Source organism: Castor canadensis, chromosome 12 (assembly GCF_047511655.1).
Source record: "Castor canadensis chromosome 12, mCasCan1.hap1v2, whole genome shotgun sequence".
NCBI classification, from domain to species: Eukaryota; Metazoa; Chordata; class Mammalia; order Rodentia; family Castoridae; genus Castor; species Castor canadensis.
The window spans coordinates 20032489-20048608 of record NC_133397.1 but is presented as its reverse complement, the minus strand read 5'-3'; the positions used below and the strand labels follow the sequence as shown (position 1 = coordinate 20048608).

Sequence of the window (16120 nt, the reverse complement as noted above, 5' to 3'; positions counted from 1 at the left end):
CACAAGAGGTGTCTGACACCCTCTGAGGGATGCTGAAGAAACCAGCACATCAGTCAAGGTTGAATGCTTTCTGTTTCTCAGACGTGAGTCAATTTCTCGCAAGAACTTCTCCTTAAAACAAAACTTACATTTGATAAACTGTCACCAGCACTTATTGCTTGTCCCATAATGGGCTCCATTTTTTGAACGTGAAATTTCCTTAACTCACATAAAACTCCTGTGAGGTAGTATTTCGTCCTATTTTAGAGATGAGTTAAATGAGGCCACAGAGTAGTAAAGCAATTTACCAATGGCAGGAATCCAAGGCTGCCTGTATTTAAGGCCTCTATTCGCTCAGGTTAATGCTCTATCTTGTGTGGCATTATGGGGTTGTACCCATGCTCTAGCTGGACCCACCCTCATCAGCGCTGGATTGTGCACCTGAAGTTCAGCTGGGATGAAGGACGTGAAGGGGGCTGGGTGCAGAGGTGACAGATGAGGGAGGTCAGTGCAGGTGGGGTCATCAAAACCTTACATCACTCTATCTGCAGGGCAAGTATGGAGTGACTGCATATATGAACATTTTTTGGATGTGAGGGAGTGGGCAGATGGTAGGTGGGAAGCTGAGCAGGAAGGCTGTCTCTCCTCTGAGCTAGGTGAGATGCAGCCAGGGCCTGAACTATGCAGTAGAAGTGTAAATGAAGGGAAAGATGGACTTCAGAAATATCTGAAGGTGGGCCTTTGATGGGTGATGGACAATGACAAAGGATGGTGAAGGAAAGGAGGAATCCAGATTGGCTGGCCCTTCTGGCTTGCACAGCTGGGTGGATGGTGGGTCAGACCCAAGCCAGGCATGCAGGGGAAGGCACAGGTGTAGGCCTGAGAATTCAGGGCTTGGTTCTGGGCATTTTACATTGGAGACTCCAGGAAGACATCCAAGGAAAAGAATTGGGAGCTAGAAGCAGAGTTTTGATGGGATAAGTCTGAGTTCAAATTTCATTTCCTACCACTTACGAGCTACAGCACCGAACAATTTCCCAGACTGTCTGAGACTCAGTGTAAACAGGGACAACTATAGGCTTACCACACATGGGATTGTTGTAAGAATTCAGACAAAATGTGTATAGCTCGTGGCACAATGGCTGGCCCTCTATAGATGGCTTTGAAAACAAAACAGAAAAAAAAAAAAAGAACAATAACAACAAAAATACAACTGTAACCACAGCTGCTAACAAAGAGAATGTGGGTCAGAGCCCAGGACTATTGGGGACACAGGTTCTGGATTTGAGATCGGGAGAGAGAGGAGATGATTTCTCATTTCATGGAAATACAGCAACTGCTTTGCAAAATGCCTTACTTTGGGATTCCTTTAATCAGGGAGTGTTACATGCATTTCAATATGTATTTATTTGTAGACGACTGACTGCTACCACTGCCATGTCACGTGAAGAACAAGAGGCAGGCACTGTACTGCTCTGAGTGAGGATACCACCGTGGAAAAGAGGAATATGGTTTTCAAAAGTGCACAGATATTTTTCAGTAAAGCAAGTGGATTTCCATGACTACACCTTCTACCCACAATTCAATTTGATAATGCAAGACATTTACCGAGCACATAACAGGCAAGTGTGAGGTGCTAGCAATTTAAAACCTAAGACAAGGTCTTTTGTCTCAAGGACCCATGTTCTGGAGAGATACAGACAAGTAAGAGAGGAGAAGGCCACACAATGAAGGCCACAGTCAAAATAAGAACAGATCATGCTTACAAAGTACGTCCTAGACACTGCCGTAATAGCTTTGCATTATTAATTCATTTAATCTCTCCCACAACTCAATGCAAAGACAGAATTATGATTCTATTTTATAGAGGAGGAAACGAAGCATCTGAAAGGGCAAGTAACTTGCTAAAAATCACACAGCTACAAAGTGGAGGAATCAGGATTCAAACTTGGGTTGGCACATAAAGAAACCTCTTGGCCCTGATGACTCTCAGACCACAACCACCTCTTTCTCTCTCTTGTTGCCCTCAGGCATGCCACAGGATAGAAGTCAAACCGGAGACCCTAGAATAAACAACACTAAATGACAAGAGAGAATTGCACCTTTTACTAATGACCAGCTGCTTCAGAATGGACACGGGAGCATTGAGCATTTCTTCAACCCTGGAGTCCCTAGATAGGCAAGCAGTGTCAGACACCGAGGGGATTCTGAACAGTCAAGATCAGAGACAGGACGGTGTTCACCTGCTCTGCCCAGAACTGCAGGACTTGCAGCTTCCTCCTCTACTCTCCTTTCAGATTGTCCTTGGGGGCAACTACTCAGCTGCTCCAAGCCAAGTTCTTGGATTTGATAACGAAAGATAGAACCTGGCTCCATCTAGGAAGCTCTGCATATCTTTTATGGGGTCATGTGAGGACACCTGGGTTTGAGCTAAAGGGGAGGAACCACATTGGGCATCCTGAGAAGCTCCCAACTGCCTTCTAGCCTGGAGCCTGGAGGATCTCAACATCCAGCCAGCAGGTGATGGGGCTTTTAGGCCTGAGCAGCAGTGTAGAGATGCCCACCTAAAGATGGGTGTTGGCTGGATAGGGCTTTTCCACCAGGGACACAGCTGTGGATGCTTGACTGACTGTCTGACCATGGGTATGTTGGTACTCAAGTCTTTGCCACCAATAGGACCAGAGGTGTGTGTGAGCAGCATTAGGAAGGCCACTGCTGACTTAGTGATGCCACCAGAGCCCAGCCGGGTCCCATCTGTGGAGCCAGAGATCCAGGGTCAGGAGGCAAGGGACACAGAATAGGTGGACTTGGGAAGACTTTGCAAGAAGAAAAGGCAGTCTAGTGTTGGAAGCAGTTTAGTATTGGATGTGGCTGTGACTAAGTTCTGCTGGGAGGAAGTGAAATGCTTGTTTTGTGGTACCTGCACACCTGCCAGGTGCAGACATTGCCCATGGCCACATCAGATCCACAGGCACCTCCAATCTGGTGAGAGACATGCTGGGGTCTCAAAAATGGATCATCCCAAATTCTGGGCACAGGTTTCTTCCTCAATTATTCACAAGGAATACAGTGCAGTGCAGTGGAATCTAATCATGACGCCTTTTTAATGCCTTTGTACATAATAGTCACAATATTCCCTCCTAATCTCGGCAGATGACAAGTTGCCACTATCGAATTCCCATTAATGTGAATTATGAGCACAATGTACTTTGCCCAATATCATCTCCTCAGCCTAATATTGTAAGGGAATAAAAACCACACCCTCAGCATATTTCTGATGGAAGAGGCAATGGTGGTATCGGGACAGTCCCTCTGCTGGGCTAGGTGCGCCTGGCCAGGACAGAGATACCGTGCAGGGCAGGGGGCAGTGTTCTAGAGCCTTGGATGGTGAATCTTCCTTCCTCCCTCGCTTTCTTTTTAGCATCCAAGTCATCTTCAAAGCAGGAACAGATTCCACTCTGAGAGAGGCCAGCCCGTGTCTCCACCTCTCCAGCAGCTTCCTGAAGAAGTCTGGGGTCCAGTTCCAGAGCCAGATGGCCCTTCGCTGTCTGTGTGACCCTGGATATTATATAACTGTGTGGCGCTTACGTAAGGTTATCGTGGAATTGACTTCATGTAGTTGGAAGGATGAACTGGATCAATGGGCAAAAACATAGAACCATAGCTGGTTCTATCTAGCTCATAGTGAGCATCCAGTAGACACTAGTGACAGTGATGGACACATCTCCGGTCTTGGATAGCTAGCAGTCCTAACTCACCTCAGGGTTGGCATGCTTGCTGTGCCAGGGAAGCCCATGCTCCACGTTGCAGAGTTCCCATGGTGCTGTCAGGTTGTACCTACCACTTAACAGCTGAGGCTCCCCCTCGGCCCAGCTCTTAGGGGTGCTAGAGAAACTGGCCCCAAATGCAGTTCCCAATGGCTCTAGCATACACCAGAGCCCTCCTGTTCCAGGGCCTGGCTTTCCCACTGCGATTGGCAGTGACTTTGTGGCTGGCAGCCCCGTGCCTTGTGGAGCTGCTGTGGTTGAGGGAAGAACAAATGGGGGAGCTGTGAGACTTTCTCCCCGCTCAGCTACCTGGTGAGTTTTGTTGGGGCTTCTTTAGCCATGCTGACCCCACAATTACTAAGGGAGCTCTCCCAGGACTGGGCCATCTTCCTGCCTACTCCTCAGGACTTCTTCCCCATGTTCCAGTTGCTCTGTGTGAAGTGGCATTGTTTGATTACTCTCCACTCTTGTCATTGGGATTGGTACCACCTTTCTTGTATTAGAGGACATTTCTTGATGTGTCAATTCTCCCTGAATTTACACACAAATATTACTTCTCTCTCTTCCCATAGTAGGACATTTATTTTCAAATTTATTTTTTTTTCATTGTGGTGAAAATATATAGAGCACATAAAATTGCCATTTTCACCATTGCTCAGCATACAATTCACTAGCATTCATTATATTCACAATATCACTTAACTATTATTACTATCTATTTCCAAAACCTCTTCATCACCCCACAAAGAAACTCTACCCATTAAGCAATAACCTCTTCCTCCTTCCCTTCAGCTTCTGATCATCTGGAATCTGCAGTCTGTCTCTGTGAACCGTGCGTTTATGTTTATAAAGACACTTGCCTGCATGTTTCATTTATACCTCACAATAGCCCAGTGAAGTGGACACTCTTCTATCCAGCTTACAGGCCAGGGAAATGAGGCTCTTGGAACCAAAGGAGAGAGAAGCCAAAGCCCCAAGGCTCAGTGGTCCATGGGCATCTTGCACTTGGGCAGTGTCTACACATCCCACTTGGGTCACCTATTAGAAAAGAAGGTGATCTGCTCAGATAGGAGAACGGCAGCTGGGTGTCTAGGTGGTATGGGGCAGGACCATGGAATCCTGCATGCCTTTTGTCCTCATGAGCAGGGTTGTTTCAGATGTTTGATAAGCAAAACGACTTCTGTGAGGAGCCTGGAGCTGTGCCTTTGGGTGATGTTGCTAGCACTGGGGAAGATGGTTCACGGAGTCACTCATTCAGTACATTTTCCTGAGGGTTGTGGTGGCTGGGACTGTACAGAGCTATATATGTCTGAGCTCTGGAGCAAGACGGCCCAGGGATGCACCCCACCCTGCTGACTGATCTTGGGCAAGGAACTTAGCCTGTCTTCTCTCTCAAGGGAGAGTAATAATAATGATGTCAGGGTTAGAATGAGAACTAAAGAAGTAAGAATTTGGCAAAGTGCTGAAATAACGCTGGGACAGAGAATGATGGAATGACTGCCTTAATAAGATCAACTCATGCAAAAGATGCAACAAGTTACAGGTTAATAGGAGAAAAATTTGGAGAAAATGTGAATATTTGAAGGAAAAGGTTATGATACCATGGCTCCACAGGCTTTGTGAGAGATGGGAAGCGGGAGGAGAGACTTAAAGAAAACAAATGATGTGAAATCCCAATCATCAACCTCACTTTGTCATCTGGATATATGTCCCATCTGGGACAAGAGGGCTTCCTTCAGGCTCACCAGGAGGGTCTTGTCTTCTTCATCCTCATCACAGGCAGCCCCAGAAATTACTCACCATTTGGCAGGTTCTCTACCATGTTCTACCACCTTTAGGTAGATAAAAATGATGTCAAAAGCACCCCTCCTTCTGAACTCCACAATGGGGGCTAAATAAATGAATAAATATTCATATATATAAATGTTCTCATTCTGTCTTCCAACAGGTACTGAGAGCCTCTGTATGCAGAACACCACACTGAACTGAGTAAAGAGACAAATGAATAACTGAAGTGTCATATAATATTACAGCTAGGATAGTAGGGACATACATGAAAGTGTTATGGGAATAAGAGAAATAATAGCTAAAAACATTTTTCCTGCCACATATGTGACAACCTTTAGGCTGTCAGTTATGGAATGAAGAAGACTTTTTCTAGGAAAACAAGATAGGGAATGAAAATTCTAGGAAGAGCATGTGGCAAGTGCAAAGGCCCTGGGGTATGAGGGATCATCATATGTTTGGGGCATTGTGATCACCTCATGGATCAGGTGCCCCTCAGACAGAGGCAGACTGCAGAAACAGGTGTGAGGCAGTAGAAAGCCATGCTCTGATGTATATCAGCACACAAGCAGCCTGGAGGGATTGCCATATTGGGAACCAATTTTGTGTTTCTGGAACTCTCCTGCTTTCTTCCGTTCCTCATGTGTTATCTTAATCCTTAGGCTTGTGGCATGATGTTAGAGCAGTTCAAGGCATCATATCCAGAAATGACAAAGTCCAGAGGAAGAAGGATTACTTTTTCAGTAACTCTTCCTTAGAAGCAGGAAAAGCTTTCCCAGAAGCTCCCCAGCAGGATACCCTCATAACTGATTAGTCAGAATTGGGTCATGATCCTTTCCTAGACCAATGATTGGTGAGGGGAATAGGATCGCCATGTCTACTTTAGAATGATCACAATCCCAGCTAGAATTAGGGTATGCTTTCCGTAGACATGGGAGGTGTGGATAGTGAACAGAGTGGGTTCCTGAGAGGCAAAGTCACAATGCAAATTAACAGGCACTACTGCCTGAGACTGCAGCCTGAGTGGCATAAGGAATTCTCCTAAGCCTTCATTTTAGGATGGTGAATGGAGGGTTGAAACTGACTGGTGTCCTGCGAACCCCCGTCAGCTGTTCTCTGCAGGGACTTCCACCTGCTTCTTCTTAGTGACATTGCATTGTACCTTGGGAGTGGCCAGTGGTATGATGTGATTGAAACACAGAAGGGTCAGTCTGGGCTTGGAAGATATTTTCCTAACTGAAATTAAGCGAACTCAGTGGAACTGATAGAGGAACAAATGATTCTGAGATGCAGGAAGCTCTCCTTTTTGTCTTTATTTCCCCAAGTTATTTTTAGCATTACAGACAGTTCCGTCTTAACAAATGAGTTTGGTTCTGAAAGTTCATTGGTAATTCAGCTGTTTAGATTTTGGAACATACTTTCCCCATAAAAAAACCATGTTACAAATAGTGATGAGACTTCCAGGCTAGTTCTCCAAAGCCTATTTAACCCACAGTGTAGCTAAAATACTGTCCTTTCACAGTGAAAAAAACTGTTTAATTGCAACATGAGTAATTAAATGAAACAGGGAAAACCATTAGAACTGAATAAGAAGTAGATTTATGTTGATCTTGAGCGAGGCTTTTTGCAGAAAACCTAATTTAATTTAAAGAAGGGGTCCTTCTGAGGGCTCTGTGGGAGATGTACCATATTTATCTGTTAGGGAGAAAGAGGCATCAGACTGTCCCAACCAGGGGCTACTGAATATTTGTGCGCCCTTACTGGCTCTCTTTTCTGAACCTCTTCTGTCAGAATTGATGTTCCCATGTGAATTCTCACAGGGAGACGTCCATGAAGGGGTTCTCTTTGGGGTTATTAAAAAAATCCTCTAAATCAGTAGGTTAGTATTTATCTTTGTGTTTGCTGTGGGGATAGCAGTCCATCCAATTCTGGGGCAGTGACAGGATCAAGTGTAGCCTTCAGGATGGACAGTCAAGTCCTGACCAGTGGTAAGTTCTCAAGGGTAAACGCACCTTCAAGGTGTCCTGGGGCCCGCTGATCAGCCTGTGCACAGCAATGCTATCCTTGATGGGTGTGTTTTTTTTGAAACCCTCCCCCCGCCCCCAGCTGGTGCCTTCTGTAAGATGGGATGTGAGCAACAGTAGGGTGTGGAAGTCATAAGTGTCTCATGCCGATTCCCTGTGCTAGGCTGGGAGGCCAGAGTGATAATTTGATCCTATCTTTTCTGCCTGGGGCCTGTGAGCCTTGGTCAGAAGCTAGAGGGCAAATGACTGTGCTTTAGTAAATGTTCTGGAAATCTTGGGGGGGATATACTGTAAAAATGACCACACTTCTCAGCCTTAGTTGCCTGCCCTACACAATGTGGTATTCTATCCCTCCCATCAAGAGGCAGAGTCTCTTTGCCCACTCCTGGAGCTCTGACTTGGTGATGCCACTTGCTCTGGCTGTTCAGATTTTAGCAAACATGCCTCAAGCCAAGGTTAGAAATGTACCTGCACATTAACCTTGTTCTTGGACTTGGTTGTCCATTCTGAAGGCTACACTTGCTGCTCTTGGAACCCTGAACCACCATGTGAATGACAGCCTGAGCCAGCCAGATGGAGGGTAACATTGTATAGAAAGCCAAGGCACCTTGGCCGAATGTTGGTCAACCACCGATGTGCCAATGAGACTACCCCAATTAGTGGCTGGCCCCCAGCTGACCACAGACAAAGGAAGAGCCTAGCAGAGATCCACAAACTGGCCCAGATCAAAATGGACCTGCCAACCCACAGAATAGTGATGGTGTCAAGTCACAAAGTTTGGGGCAATTGTTTTGGCAGCAAAACTAACATAGCTGGTATCTTCTGACATTTTAACTTTGCAATTCTTAGTAGTCTTTTGTCCAGACTATGGCATATCTCTTACAAATGTGGCAAAATATATAATCTTTCTTTATATCCCTTAGTCAGAAATTGAAATTGAAGTTAGCAGTCTACCCTCCCCAAAAGGTAGGCTTGGAAATGGATGCTTTGGAAATGAGACATTTTAAAATTTTTTGCATACGTTGTGACTGACAGATGGGCTTTAAGTCAATGAAGATACAATCCACACTGTAAGCACGATTTAAGGCACAGGCGAAAGCCATTAGCTCAGTACTAACAAGTTGTTTCACAATGCTTTATCAGCCCGATAATTTATCACAAGGGAAATCACAAATACTTGTTCATGGAGCAAGCCACAGCCTTCTGGATAAAATCACTCCAAGTCTGGAAATGCATTGTGAAAGGGGTTTGAGTCATTCTCCCAACCGCGCTCACCCAGCAGCCTTTGATTTGCAGCGTGCATGCAAGAGACATCTATTCCCAGACCCCAGAACCAGACCCAGCAGGGCTGTGCACTGGGCCTCGTGGTCACTCACACGAATCCCACGGAGAGCCTAGGCATTCCCTGAGGAGCAGGGTGCACGGGGCAGACGCAGTCTCCGTGATGAGAATTGTCCACCCTGCAGCCTCCCATGCTCGTAAATGTCAATCCCGGGGGGTTCGGTGCCCTGAGCCCACAGATTTCCCAGCCCCTTTTGGCTCTCCTCAGGCTTCAGACACAGGCTACACTGCTGTTTCCCAGTCAGCTTTATTTTCAAGGGCTTAGCTCAGAGGGGCGGTGCGAATGTTTCAGCCTCAGTGCCCCTGACCACAAGGAGAAAAAGCTCCCATACATTTCACAGGCATCTGCGAGGATCCTGCAGTCCATTTTTTCAGGAACAAAATTGCATTTTATGAAGCTGTCCCTTTTCTGTTTCATCTGTCAAGCAGGTTTGCTGAGAATAATTTAGATTTCATGCAGCAGCAACTGCGGGGCATTGGTGCCTCCCTTCCATCCCATAAACAGGCCTGATCGCAGAGTGACACTTCTGTCTCAGCAGTGCACTTGCTCTGGCACTCAGACAGACAGTGGGGGCCAGGCACAGGCTCCTCATTGCCACTTCAGAGAGGGACAGGATAGTCCCCTGGCACCAACCACAGCGGGGCTGATTTCCCCCCAAATATGTAGACCCTCAGAAAGACCCAATTTCTAGATTAACTATTTTTTTAAAATTAATTAAATTATTTTTACTTTATCTGTTTATTTATGTTTATTGGCATATATTAATTGTGCAAAAGGGTTTCACTGTGATATTTCTATACATGCATGTAAGTTTAAATTATTAAGTTTAAAATTAACTGAATGCTTACCAAGTGGCAGATACTGTTTTAGGCTTTTCTACACATATTAACTTAAATAATCCTTCTGAGGAAGATACTATTATTATTTTTTCCCATTTTATAGACAAAGAAACTGAGGCTCAGTTTGTAAGTGGAGGAGCTAGGATTCAGCCCCAGTTCCATTTGACCCAAGAGCTTAAAATTCTCACTGGCTGTGCAGTGTGAATCAACGTAACCACTGGCTTATGTTTTCCCTCCTGTACTATCAGAGGTAAATGCTCCCATTTTCTGGCCTGAAATTTGGAATTTGCGATCAGGTAGGTGATGAAAGTACACAGCTGCCTCAACCATGCATTCATGGTTACCATGGTAAATGCACGTTGCCAGGCAGACTGGGCCAGTGAGAGCTGGCCGCAGCTGGTTCTGACTCTAAGTAACTCACTGGATGGCCTTGGTAAGTACATAGGGTGCACTTTCTCTGGGCCTTACTATTCTGACCTGCAAAATTGGGGCTGGACACATGGTCCTCAGTTCTCCTTGGGCTCTGGGAACTCACGTCCTGGAGGCTCAAGAGCAATGCCTGTGTGTTGGGAGAGGGGAGGGGAAGCGTGAAAGACCCTCCTGTGTCCCAGTGGCCCAGGAGTTTGTGCTTGTCCAACTGGACTTTCATCAAAACACATAAGAACTCTTTAGGCCACGGATAAATGAAGAAACAGAAAAACCAACTCTGGCCTGAAGGCGGCAGTGACAGAAAGAATCATCATCATTTCGGTAACCAGCCTTTGGGAGTGCAGCTGCTGTCCCCACCGCAGAGAGCTGGACTCTCAGCCTAGCTGGGCAGGAGCAGGCCCAGAAGTGGGCCCACGGGCAGGGAGGGAGGGAGATTCTCAGGGTGCAGGGGGGTGTCCCAGGCGCCAGAACATATGACATCATCCTGTTCCCTGCCTAGTCAAGGGGGGCAGGGCTGACCCTTGTCCCTGAGTCAGCTTCCTAGGGAACCTCTCCCTGAGTTTTTAGGGGTGGTCCTGACCCATACATGGCACTAGAACCTTCACCAAGGTAGCCAGGCCTGTCCCTTCAAGCCCTGGGGCGGCAGGAACATATGGCCCTACTCCCAGCTTCTATGTGACTCCCTCTCTCACCGGCCTTTTGCAGTAGTGTCTGCAGTTTGTGTCCACACTGGAGTTTCTGAAAAAAGCTTTAAATCCCCTCCCTCGATTGTCTAGTGAGCAGGTATGTGGACCCAGCCTCAGGGAAGGGCCTGTGAACTGCCCTTCTCTCTCCTCTCTTCCTCCAGCTTCATCTTGCCTCCATGTCACCTTGAGTCCCAATTACTCAAATCATTTCCTTCCTTGCCTTATTGGGGGCCCAGATCCTGTTTCTTATTGGAACACTGGCCTTTTCTTTTGGGGAGGCTGGAAATGAATACCTGTCCTCAGAGAATACAGTATTATCCCATGGGCCACACCTGATGGCAGTGGTGATAGGGTGACCTCAGTATCTGGAGAGGACTTACCACCTGCCAGGGTCTGTTCTGTTCTGAGCATTCTACACATTATTTCCACTCACACAATCCTCACAACAACTTAGGTAGGCAGGGACTAACCACCACCTGATCCCATTTAAGAAGTGAGACCCAGAGGGGTTGGGTAACTTATTAAGGGGCACTCAGCAAGGAAGCAGTTGAATGGAATTAAAATCCAGACAGCCTGTCTCCAAAGTCTGGATGTATCAACTCCATTGAACCACCTCTGCCAATAACTCCAACAGGAGAGACACTCTGTCATCTGGTTACACCATCCTGGCCACAGATTCAGTATACAATGGCCTGTAAGTTCTCCAACCACAAGAGTCAGCCCTTGACTGTTTGGTAAAGACCCAGCTGGTAGACCAGGGAAATTATTGACACCTGGTTTGGTGTGCTTTTCAGTTGATGTGGTGTTGGCACGGGCTCAGATTCATAGGCTAGGGGACAGGCCTCTGGGTGGGCAGTAGCTAGACCAGAATGGCAAGAGGCACCACTGCCCACATCTAATAGCAGAGCCCTGGCTAGAAGCCATTGTGGGCTGCTGTCCTATCCTTTCCTTGCACACTGAGTACCCTGAAGATTCCAGGGCAGAAGCAGTCACAAACAGGCCCCTGCAGGTCTGAAACTGGGCTAGAGATATGTACACAGGACAGAAGGAATTTAGTTCCCCTGTCATTGCATGCCAGAGAGCTAGCTGTCCTCACAGGTCTGAGGACAGGTCCTCACAGGATGGGCCTCCCCATCCTGGCCCGCCACCCAGTTCAGTCCTTGTCTCAGCTGTTGTTTTCTATCTGAGGCTGGTTCCTTTCCTCTCATTGGCTGTGCTTTAAGACCTGGGCAGGCAGGATGGTGAATATTGAGCTACTTTGGAGCAAACCAGGCACCATGTGGGTAGGGAAGCCTTGCAGAGAGTTATCAGCACTGACTCTTGCTTGGCAGAGCCAAAATCTGTACCTCTAGGGGCAGCCCGATGCCATGCCATCAAGAGGGGACAGAAACATCAAGTGGACCTGTGGGTTCATTCTCTCTCTCCCACCTGGAGCTCCGGCCATCAGCCCCAGAGGCTGCCACTCTCCAGAAGGCCAACAGCTGGCATGGCAAAGTGCCTGCCAGATGTGGCCAGCAGGGTTGGCGGCTGGCTCCCCTGGGCACAGGGCACTAATTTGGGGCAGGCTGGGGGTTGGCGCCCAGGGGAGGAATGTGCTTGGCTGGCCTGGGGGTGGGAGGACATTGTGCCCAAATAATCTTCCATCTCCTCTCCTGCCCAACATTCCTTCCCTCCCACCTCTGTGGGGTGGTGTTTTCATAACAGGAAAATAAAATCAATAAGGCACTGCAGCAAGATGTCAGTGTGCTGCAAGCTGGCCTCCAATAGCTCCATTGTCTTGGGCCTCCACCGGGCTCTGTGGCCAGCAGCACTCTTAGTTATTAATGGGAAGCAGGGCTGAAAGGGAGTTTTGAAAATCACAAAGGCACAGCACACCTGGAGCGCGTTGTCTACCACCACAGCCATCTCACAATGGCTGGCCTGGGACTTCCTGCCTTTAATTTTCCTGCAAATTTATGAAAGCAGGAAAAGAAAAGACCAGACACACACTCACATGTGTGCGTGTGCACATATACACACACATACACCCCTGAGACGGATCTTGGGAGGTGGTCCTGAATGGCTGGCAGAGGCAAAGGCAGCCTGTGGAGCCCCTGTGTGGCCGAGGGAGCCAGATGGGATGAATGGGCTTCCTGCCTTGGTCACCAGCTGTCCCTCCAGGGCTCAGGCTGCCTAAGGGGCTCAGCATAGCAAGCAAGAGGGGACCAACTCAACCTGAATTCCGGCAAGAATCTTGGTGACAGTCATTTCCACATTCTCTCTAACACACAACTGGCTTCTGCTGCCATTCCTGAGGCTGGGGCTGCCTCTTTCAGAAAAGACACAACAACCTGGAGCCAGAGGCTGGGGTGAATCCCAGGTCCTTGCAGCAGCTCTTATGACTCTAGTGTGCCTCAGAACCCTCCCCAAGAAGGCATGCTTATTGTTAGGCTCAGAGTAGATCATGGATGTGAGAAAATATACTTCGGTGGTGAATCAATGGTGACTCCAGATGACTCAAACTGCTGGGCAGGGTCTGCTTGCAAACTCCAGCCACTGATGCCCCAGGGGAACTTGTAATATCTCAATTCTCCAGTTTAGGAAACCTGTATTGCTAAGCTAGAGCTCGACTCTTATTTCACTCATTCGCTAGCATTTAATCAGTATGAACAGACAATAAATGGCCTTGCACCTGTAAGCCAGTCATGGATAGACATTTCTTGGACAATAAGGCTATAGTGACCCACTGACAAGGTTGTGGTCTGCTCCAGGGAGGCTATAATTCTGGGGAATGCAGACATGGGAATCCTGTATTCCTGTGGAACTCCCTCTGCCCAGCTCCTGCCCAGAGAGGATACCAGGTCTTACCTTGGTGGTGACTGCAGAGGCAGAGCTGGCCACAAGGCTGGTGATGGCTTCACTGCTGCCGGTGGTGCAGGGAGCAGGGGCTGTGGCAGGTGTGGGCAACCGGGAGGGCACCACTGGCAGAGGCAGGAGGCCGGGCCGTGCACTGAGGCTGCTGGCTGTGCCACCACCAGCCCCTGAAGTGACGCTGCAGATGCTGGTGGTCCCATGAGTTCCGTTGACGCTCCACTCACGGCGGTCCCAGCCTACCCGGTAATCTCTTTCGAAGCGACTGTGGTGCCTGGACATCTCGGTGGGCCGTGGTGGCTTCTCACAGGGAAACAGAGCCCGGAACTGCTGGCACAGAGTGGAGAGGACGGCAGTTTAGACAAAAAGCAGCCCTGCTTAGACATGGGGAGGTAGCCACTACCATCTACTCAGCTCCTGCTCTGGGCTTAATAATGGGCTTTCAAGAATCACAGCTTTCAGAATCACAGCAAGCCCATGAAGCCTGGATTGTCCAGCCCCATTTCTCAGACATGGAAGAAATCACTCATCCAGGATCACAAGGCAAAAGTGTAGTAGGAAGGATTTGAACCCAGTAAGGGTTTAGTGATTTTTGTCCTGCCATGTCACACTGTCCTGAACAACACGGGTGTATACATAATAATTATGGTCAATACGTATCTCTTCCCATCCCCACTGTGAAAAAGATCCTGTGAACCCCTTCATCCATACTTTCCCCACCCACTGGTAACATGACTCACGGGTGTAGACCACTCTGTAATGGACACAACCTTGATAGGCATGTCATTTGCTCCTTGCAGTACCTGAAAGGTGGCAGGGCACTGAATATTCTTAATTTATGTACAAGGAAACTCACTGAGAATAAGTGATTCTCTGAAGTTAGGGAATAGGAAGTGAGGCAGAGGCCAGGCTGCCCAGCCTTCAGTGCCTGCCACAATGCTTCTGAAAAGCGTCAGCTTCCAGGAGTTGACTTCTTCCTTATAACCACAGCCCTATAATTCAATAGCAGGCCCCAGGACCTGTGCACTCTGGCCTGTGTTCTCCAGACCATCTCCCACGCGGCTTCCCGAGTATCTGAACAGAAGGCCCTGCAGGGTTGTCATGGAGACCTAGACACGCCATGATATCTCAAGGGCTTTCTGAGTCACCGAGGACTGAATCTTGCTCAGCACCAACATGATGTGACTGGTTCCTCTCCAGGCAGGGTTCAGAAACCCTAGTCAGGAAAGAGGGAAATTGGGGAGGCTGTGTTTATTGCAGAAGGGACAGAGAGGAACAAACATAGGGCAGAGGGCATGGCAAAGTAAAAGAACAAACAGGTGGCTTAGGGTAGGAGTCTTTTCTGCATATTGCACATGCAGCCCTGAACTTGGCTTCCAGTCTGGGGTGTGGGCTTCTGGCTCCTATCCCATCCTGCCAGTCAGGTCTGGAATCGCTGGCTATCAGATGGACAGCCCACTTTAGTTTTCAAGTGTCTATAAAGCCGGGTCCTCCTCTGGCCTTTGCACACACACCCCAGTTGTTCACTAGCACTATGGAGCTGGAGCCTGTGCCCAACCCAGGCAACCTGCTACCACGCTCTGCCTGTGTGGTTGCTCTTGGAGCCACTGTCTCCTCTGCTAGGCACGTGGTACAGATCTGAGCACAATCTGCAGCCTGGGCTGAGCCTGCAGCCACCAGAGGCAGAGCTGACTGTCACCCCTAAAGCTGGATGCGGGCTCACTGTTCAATTCAGCATTATGTTTCCTGGCTCAATGATGTCACAAATTTTCTTTCAAAAATATTTGTCCAATGAAATCAGTTCCCTGTTGAATAACCCTCACAACCTTTATCTTTCTTTTTCTTTTTTTGTCAGAACTGGGGTTTTGAACTTGAGCTTGCCAGGCAGGCACTCTATCACTTGAGCCAAATCCCCAGTCCTTTTTGCTTTAGTTTGTTTTTAGTTAGAATCCTTTACCTAGGGTTGACCTATGATCCTCTGACCTCTGCCTCTCACTTAGCTTGGATTATAGATGTGAGCCATCACTCCTGGCTTATTCTTTGAGATAATGTCTCACTAACTTTTTGTTCAGGAAGGCCTCAAACCATGATCTTCCTGCCTGTACCTCCCATATAGCTGGGATTACAGGTATAAGTCTGTGCCAGCCCCTCACAAACTTTTCTTGTGGTGGCTCTTAAGAGAATGTTCTAAACTTGGCTCTACTTTTCCTCCTTCCATCTGCTTTGGAAACTGCTTGGCTGTGGCTCTCACTGTGCTCACTCCGGAGGAGTCATTCTCACTGAGGTCATATTAATCCAACTCACAGTCATGCCCCTGTCTGCCTTGGCTTCCCTCACAGCTGATCTCTCTCTTCCTGGAGCCACATCTGTTGTGTCTGTGACACCCTGCTCGATAGCAGCCTTTAAAAGCTGGGGCTCC

The 16120-nt window shown here is 48.0% G+C and overlaps 1 protein-coding gene across 5 annotated transcripts in view; it reads right to left on the bottom strand.

The window, feature by feature from the left end:
• Positions 1-16120, bottom strand: part of Klhl29 (kelch like family member 29) — a 297434-nt gene that overhangs the window by 122507 nt on the left and 158807 nt on the right. For 4 of the 5 annotated variants that reach the window (XM_074049262.1, XM_074049260.1, XM_074049259.1 and 1 more), the window contains one exon: positions 13699-14028. In XM_074049262.1, the coding sequence (XP_073905363.1) occupies positions 13699-13983 (285 nt within the window). In that variant the 5' untranslated portion in view covers positions 13984-14028. Of the gene's footprint in view, positions 1-13698; positions 14032-16120 lie in introns of all 5 variants that reach the window. The other variant, XM_074049261.1, reaches the window with a different exon arrangement.